Source organism: Morone saxatilis, unplaced genomic scaffold, assembly GCF_004916995.1.
Source record: "Morone saxatilis isolate NCDOM2014 unplaced genomic scaffold, NCSU_SB_2.0 Contig9, whole genome shotgun sequence".
NCBI classification, from domain to species: Eukaryota; Metazoa; Chordata; class Actinopteri; family Moronidae; genus Morone; species Morone saxatilis.
In genome coordinates, this window is record NW_023340268.1 from 6,444,315 (window position 1) to 6,452,692 (window position 8,378).

Genomic DNA, 8,378 nt, shown 5'->3' on the forward strand with positions numbered 1-8,378 from the left:
CCGATTGGTCAATAAATCTAGTAGTCAGTGGACAGAAAATGAATCAGCAATTTCAATTTTGATAATTTATTAATAGTGCAAGTCATATTTGGAGCACAAATTCCAAACATTTGCTGGTTTCAGCCTCTCAAATGTGAGAATTTGCTGCTTTTACTTGTTGCATATTATAATAAACAAGAAGTTGCAACCTTTATTACAAGAAACAAAAATATTAGGTAGATTAATCAATAATGAAAATAATGCGCAGACCTCCTGATTCAACTTTGATAAACTAGCTATCTTACAGGTAGATAGCTGTACTGGAAGTGCATGGTTTTTTTCAGTTTTACTTTCAAATTCAGTGATTTGGATAATATGTAAAAACTAATATATAAGTTTTGGCTTATCTAATCCTCTAAACACTCATATTTTTTGCTCAGTCAGACTTTATTGTTGGTAAATTTACCAAATTCCCAGATCTAAGCATGAAATTGAATTGAAAATGATATTTTAATACATACCTTTTTCAGTGATATTTGGAATTGTAGTGGTAGGAAAGGCACAGGTGGAACTAATTGTTCAGTTAAAGGCCTTGGAGTTGAAAAACTAAATGGGATGAGGCCATAATCAATGCTATCAATCCCACCTGTGCGTTTCCTTCTGACATGTCAGGATGTGAATAGGGTCTATTTTACCCAACAGTGTTGGCATTTAATGAAAGAAGCCATGCAAGCTTCTTTTTTTTCTTTTTATATGAAAAAAAAGACATTTAAAGCTGTTTTAGGGAAGAAAACAGACAAATGATAAGACCCTAATCACCTCATGAGACTAGAAAGGAGAGGAGGAAAAACTGTGAATAAGGCCTACACTCCACAAAAGCTCCAGGAACAATTCAGAGCACTTTCTCTCCACTACAAACTGTGTATAATCACCATTCTGTACTTTTCCAGTTGCAGAGGTACCTGTCAATTAACAGTTTCGTTCAAACATTTCCCATTTCGACTTCCTTTAAACCACCCCAACCCCCGGACTCTCTTCACTCACTATTACTATATACTAAAAAACCTTACCTACTGTGCAATACCATACAATGTGCAATATTCCATACCAAATGGGCAATATATATAACACTGTATAATAGCACCATATTTATTTTGCAAAATGTACTGGCACTGTGCACCTCACCTCCTTTTCTTTCTTTTTACCCTATACTTTATGTCCCATGTTATATTTACGACTGTTTTTGCATGGGCTACTGAGTTGGCTTTTTAATACATTGTACATGTGTATACGTGACAATAAAGGCATTCTATTCTTCGCCGCACCTTCCACAGTCCACTGTTTATTGATCCACGTGAGCTCCCTTACTCGACGGAGCGTTGGGTTTCAGGAAGTAGTAGTTAGCTAACGGTACAGTCACAACAAAGGCTTGTAACGCACTTCTCTCTCTCACCAAATGATGACACATTTCCAAACGTCTACGTAATCCAGGTCGTGTGACGGCTTACTTTAAACGTGCAGACAGTCCGCGACCCGGGGACACTTTGTTCCTTCATTTCAACCACTTTGCTAACGTTATTGCAGGCTACCGACTTAGCCAAAAACAGCTAATGTTACACTAAGTTGAGCTGGATAGAATCACAGCAGGACTGAGCCAAAGGCGGCTTTAATGTGCTTTCAGACCGCTGGCAAAGTGGAATAGTGTCTGTACACAAAGGTGGGTGAATAAGATAACAGCTAGTTGCTTATTTATTAGTGTGGTGTGTATAACTTTCTGTAGCTAATAGGTAAAGTTCTTTACCTTAAAGCACCTGGCAGTAATGAATTAACATTAATATTAACATTAATATATTCATCTTAAAATTAAATTCCAAACAGGGAGTAGGAGGTTAGTTATTTGAACAAATTCTGCACTGTGTTAAATTTTCTGTTTTCACTTTTGAAGAAACTTGGTACAATAATGTACTTACAGATGTTCTGAGGCACTGGTTGCCAACCTGGGGGTCAAGACCCCCAAGAGGGTCCTAAGGTGAATGTAAGTGGTCGTGAGATGTTCAACAAGATCAAATAATAGAAGAAAATACACAAAGGAACATATTTTTGTCTTCCTTTTTTCAAAATCTTAGCTTTTTGCTTGAGAATTACACAAGAAACGTTTACGTCTATAAGAATACTCAAAAAACAACAAGGAGAAAAAACACTCTTTGAACTGGCCTGGAGTTGTACAACCTAACTTTATTATTCTCAATAAAGTGGACATCATCCGCTTTGTGATCAGCTCCTCTTTCAGCACTCGTCACTGCCATCACTCCACACCAGGCATACAATCCACTGGTATCTGTTCATTTATAAAACTATCATTGGCCCCTCCATATGTCTGTTCTCTACTCTACATCTCCCACAGTAACCGCAATTTCTATTTGACCAAATTCATTACTTTGGACACCCCTAAAGTCAACACTTCCTTCAGCCGTCACTCTTTTCAGTTGGCCGCTCGCAGCGACTGAAACCAGTTGCAAAAGTTGCTAAATCTGCACACCCTTATTCCATTATCCTCCTTTAACAACTCACTACATGGTTTCTGATCACTGCACCTGCTTTTGAACTTACCTCTCTGAAACACAGTACTTTAATCTCTGTTGTGCACATACCGTATATATTGTTTTAGCTCAGTTTAACTGTATTGTTTTTTTGCATTAGCTGTATGTATGTTTTACTTCTTGTATCAACTTGCCTCCTGTTGCTGCCTCTCTGCCGGCCGTCATTGTAAATGAGAGACCCAAGTTTATGCATGCTTGTTCTTTTTCAGTGCGGTTTTTTAATAGAGCGAAGCAAAATGCACAAACCTTCCGGCTACATCTTCTCAAACAGTTTTTTAGCTTCAGGTTGAGTCCTGACGTTGTAAGCTGTCACCAGTGATGTTTGTCTGTCAGTTCATTAGCAGCAGGTGTATCGAGCTGCTACCTCTGGGGAGATTGGGTTTCCTCACAGTTTTTATAATGATATAGATTTTTCAATTTTCAAATGCAGCATTTTTTCTAATAGCATTAGAGCGGAAGCAATTAGTTTTAAAACGATGAGATGATTGACAGAAAAACAAGCAGCCGCTGTTTTGAAAATCAATTAATTGTTAAGGTAATTTTTCAAGCAAAAATGCCAAATATCCTCTGTTCCGCAAGCTTTCGCAAATGTGGGAATTTTCTGCTTTTCTTGCTGGCTTCCTTTTCTTGATAGTACAACAGAATATTGTTCAAGGTTTTCAGTATTGATCTGGGGTAATAAGCTATTTGATTACCTCCGTCACCTTTGGCTTTTGAACGTAATGATTGCCATTTTGTCACTATTTTCTTTAATTAACAAAATAATTAACTTAGGATCTGATAATGATACACATTAACAGCAGCATCATAAATCATACAAACACATTCTTAAAATCATGTTGGCATCAGTGTGTGTGTGTGGTTAAAAACACCCAAAAGTCCTGCTCACTCATTTTTAGACACACAAAAGGTGTCAGTTCACCAATGTGATACATAGGTAATGTTTGTCTTCTCTTCTTATCACCCTTGCAGGACAATGCCACGCTTGCAGTCCGGTGTTTGGAAGCATTTCACCCCGGCTATTAAAGATGGAAGGGAGACCTTCATGTGCAACTACTGCTCAAAGACATACACGAAGAACGCTACCAAGATGCAGATACATTTAGACAAATGCAAGGAGTACTCGGTGGTTTCGCAGCAGTCACCGGGCCCAGATGGAAGCTCTTCTGCCTCCATTCCTGTTCCTTCCTTCTCGTTCTTACCATCTGCCACTCCTGGGGGACAGTTCCTCATTGATTCAGTGGATCAGCGCAGCCAGGCGTTTGCTGATGAGTGCCTTGCAAGAGCTTTGTATGCCACGTCTTCACCCCTCACTCTCGCAGACAATATTTACTGGAAGCGATTTTTCAGCGTGCTCCGGCCTGCTTACTGTCCACCCACGAGAGAGGCTTTGTCCTCTCATCTGTTGGACTGTGAGTATGACAGGGTACAAAGCCAGGTTCATGAGGCCATAGGGAAAGCAGACTGTGTCACCATCGTGTGCAGAGGCTGGTCAAACATAAAAGACACCGGAACTATCATTTATGTTGTTGCAACTCCTGTGCCAATGTTCTACAAATGCACAAAGACAAAGGAGAGGACGCACACAAGCACGTTTATTGCCGAGGAGCTGAAAGAAGTTATAAATGAAGTGGGGCCACAAAAGGTCTTCAGTGTCGTCACCGATGACGCCCCGGAAATGATGGCAGCTTGGGCTCAAGTAGAGGAAGCCTTCCCGCACATATCAGCTATCGGCTGCACGGCGCGCGGCGTCCGGCAGCTCTTCGACGACGTCGTCGCGCAGCCATCTATGAAGGCTCTGTGCAGGAGAGCTGAGCAGGTGGCGAGGTGTGTTAGAGAGCAGAAAATACTAGCGGAGACCTTTGGATGCTGGCAGACTACAAAGACAAGAAACCACACTGCTAACGGGACAACACTGGCGCTGCCTATTAGCTCTGACTGGACTGGTGTGGTTAACATGATCAGCAGCCTCCTGGAGGGCCGGAACTCTCTACAAGACATGGCCGTCTCACCCACACTGGATATCGAGGCATCCGTCAGGGCCACGGTACAGGATGCAGCGTTTTGGAAGGAGTTAAGCAGCAGTCAAAACCTGCTCTGCTTGATTGGGAATTACATTGATTACATGAAAAGAGACGACACTGCGCTCTCTGGTGTCGTCGACATGTTCAGTCAGTTAAGATACCACATCGGAGCTACGCTGTCCGGGTCTGTGCTGCACTGCGCCGAACAGAAAGCTGTCATGGCGTCATTAGACAGGTGTCAGGAGTTTTGCGTGAAGCCCATCCACGCAGCTGCGTACATGCTGGACCCGAAGCACGTCGGACAGCAAACGCTGTCCGGGGAGCAGATAAACAGTGCGTACTACGTGATATCCAACCTGTCACATCACCTCCATCTCGATGAGGGTAAAGTGCTCGGCAGCTTTGCCAGATTCTCGGCCAAGCAGGGTCTGTGGAAGGGGGCCGGGATATGGAGCTCGTGCCAGCACGTGTCCGCGTCCACCTGGTGGAAAGGGCTGTGTTCCTCTGAGCCGCTGTCCGCTGTAGCTTCTGCTATACTCCAGATCCCACCAACAACATGTGCTTGCGAGCGCATCCAGTCGCGCTTTGGCAATACAAAGGTGCAAGGCTCTCTCTCGGCTGACAGGGTGGAAAAGCTGGTAGCTGTACAGATGAATCTGAACCTTTTAGAACCAAGTGACTGTGAGTATGCTCCACTGGAGAGCGAGGAAGAGAGGAAAGTATCATTTCAGTCCGAGACTCAGTAGGAAGATGAAGTAAAATGAGATATCTGAAGCTATGTTGAGTAGACCACAAGGATTGTGCAGGAAATTGAAAGAAATACAAAATACAGACAGCTTATTAGATTAAATGTAAATTCCCCTGAAATGTATGAGTGAGTCTGAGTCTCAGCTATGATTGCACTGCGCTCACATTCCTCTCTTCACTTCAAGGCCTGTGGAAAACGCACAAGGAGCGACTGAATCTGAATCAAATTCACATGTTTTACTCATATACGACGCATACTCATTTTGTAGGTTTTTTTATTACAGTTTCCAATAGTACCGTATGTATCAACTTTATAATCGCCATATGAAATATTAACAGATTAACAAGAGGTCTAATCTTCTCTGTTTAAAGTGTTTACATGGTGTAAATAAATCCACTGTATTTATTGAAGATAAACCTTTTGTCTGTTCTGGTTTTTTTACTTTATTCTGTGTCAAGAAAGTAGAACATTTCCTCCCAAAAGTATGTTCCTACAGAATTAAAGGAATTTATTCACTTTCTCGCCAAAAGTTAGATGAGAAGATTGGTACTTCTAAGCTATTTCCAACTGCAAGGTAGCTTAGCTTAGAACTATATCTGGGAGAAGTAATATTCACCCTGTTGAACTGCAACTTGTGGTTTTTGTATGGATTAAATAGAAATAAGATGCTAATTTGTAAGCTTTAGCTGCTGTTAGGCAGATTTTGGTGTACTTTCTTACAAAGCTAGGCTAGCAGTTCCCCCATATTTCCAGTCTTTTGCTAGGCTAACCTGCTGTTTCTGGCCTGAAGCCCTTTATTTTACAGGCAGGTATAAGAGTTGTATTGATCTTCTTATGTAACTCTGAGCAAGCAAGCATAGCATTCCCTAATATTTCAAATTATTGCTTTAAGGAACAAATAATTCCCATTTATCAGTCCTGGGAAGCTGTTAAATAAGTTCAAATTGAAATAAATGGGGGGAAAACTCAACTTTAGCACTTTAGCACATCAAGGATTTAATGAAACATAAAATATTGTCCTTGCTTGTAAGAACATTAAAAACCACAGCATCACAAAGAACTGCTGTGGCAAATCACTGAGGCACACTGTGTTTTCTCACTCCCATTTCTCACACACACTCATTCACTGCTCTTTCCTTTCTCTCCGTCAGCCTCTCTGCTGTGTCCTGCTGGTGGTTTGGCACTGGGACGGTAGAGTTCTGAGGGGAGATCTGGGCCTTGTAAATACTAGCATTATTAATCTTAATAGGAACGAGCCAGGGCGGCTCTAGAGGTGTCTCCGTCTCAAAGGCAGCAGACCTGCCGTAAATCTCAGACTCTGTTCTCCACTGCCTCACTCGGTAAATCTCTCACTACCTACATCTTCCCTACCGTGGCTTCCCTCTGCTGCCCATTGTCTGCTCTACATGGGGATTTTGTAGTCAGTGACAACAGATGGGCAATAATTAGAGTGATGGTATATATCATTTTACAGATGAAGAGGGACCTTCTCATGATGTGTGCTGCCTATGACAGATGGCAGTGCGTTGGCTGGTTTTAAAGTTGCCCTTTGTGTGAGTCATACCATGGAGGACGCATGAAATTACTGTTATGGTGATGTTTCACTCAGGTCGTGATTTCATCCTTGTTTCATCATTTGTTGCAGGCCTAGATTATCAGTGTCAAGGTCCTGTGTGTTGTCAGCTCAAGGGGTGTTTCTGTTGGTTTGTAACAATGTCTCACGGCATAATGCAGTTCAAAACAACACAGCAATAACTCTTATTTTAGGTCAACAAATTCCATCAAAAGTCAAAAATCAACAATGTGTTGGTTTGTCTTTCGATCCTTAGTGTTTTCCCTACCCTGTGCCACTCAGCCCCAAGCCAATTAGTTCCTACTGAAGGTCAGAAATATATATATATATATATATATGTATAGAGAGAGAGAGAGAGAGAGAGAGAGAGACTATTTTCTGCCATGGATTACTACTTACAATAGTAGGACGTGTATTTGGGAATTAATAAACTAGTACCTGCATTAATTTTAATATCACCCACTGCATTACATATTTTTAATAGATTTTGGACAATAGAAGTCTTTGGCACACAGAATAAGCTATGACAGGCTTTGGCAATGGCTTCACAGGCAGAATAGATAATATCATTAGCATTACCCTTGACTTTTAGCATTACCTGAAGTTGAATCAACACCTGTCACAAAATGAATTAACCATTATAAGCTTTACAAAGTGAGTAATTACATGGTATTGTGTTTTACAAAAGTTAATGGTATCCACTCCATGTAAGCGAGACTAAAATCTACAGCGATGATATGAAGAGGAAATTAAAAGTGTTACCTTTCAGCATAGGCACAGTCCAGTACAAGTTAACTAGATCCTACAAACACAAAAATCTCCGATGGTGGTCTGGCAACAATGGCCAACAGTGGAAAACATTCTCCTTTCCATGGGGAATAGTGATTGGGATACTGATTAAGCTGTCTGCATTGCCTATTAAAGTCTACAGCACATTACCCGCCAGTACTCTGGACACTATGACAGCAGATTTAGATGTCTCTGTTAACTCTGGACATGTTTAACTGCAGAGGGGCACCATGCAATTTGTTTGTAGTTCTGGGTTGTAAAGCACAGTGCTAGGTTGGCCACGTATTATGGCCCAATAATTAATGTCAGATGAGATCGAGTGTAATTTTGTAATCTAATCGGGTCCACGAAGTATGGCTGCTTTAACAGCTGGTGCCAATCCGACTGTAACTCCCCCGTCAAGGACTGATACTATTATCTTGCCCTGAAACAATGCCTGGCTTTAGCAGTGACTGTGTATGAGACAGGGAGAGCGAGCGAGGAACCAGCAGGCTGCTTATAGTGCAAACAAAAGCCAGCTTGTCTGGGGATCATTGAGAGGAGAGAGTTATATTTTTACACTAGTATCAGTGGCTGAAGGACCTGAATATAAAACCCTGAGAGGAAAGGTACAGTATGAGATTTCATCAACAAGTCTTTCACTGCTCACTCTCCATGTAGCAGAT

The 8,378-nt window shown here is 41.5% G+C and overlaps 1 protein-coding gene across 1 annotated transcript; it reads left to right on the forward strand.

Annotated features, from left to right (window-relative positions):
- The first annotated feature begins 1,373 nt into the window (after positions 1 to 1,373).
- On the forward strand, positions 1,374 to 5,767 carry LOC118342306. Its single transcript, XM_035680797.1, has 2 exons — positions 1,374 to 1,696; positions 3,552 to 5,767. The coding sequence occupies exon 2, from the start codon at positions 3,556 to 3,558 to the stop codon at positions 5,347 to 5,349; it is 1,794 nt and encodes a 597-aa protein (XP_035536690.1). The 5' UTR covers positions 1,374 to 1,696; positions 3,552 to 3,555; the 3' UTR covers positions 5,350 to 5,767.
- The last annotated feature ends 2,611 nt before the right edge of the window (positions 5,768 to 8,378 follow it).

Excerpts from the sequence above, each read along its gene's own strand:
- LOC118342306 (XM_035680797.1), top strand. The coding sequence starts at position 3,556 with ATGCCACGCTTGCAGTCCGGTGTTTGGAAGCATTTCACCCCGGCTATT.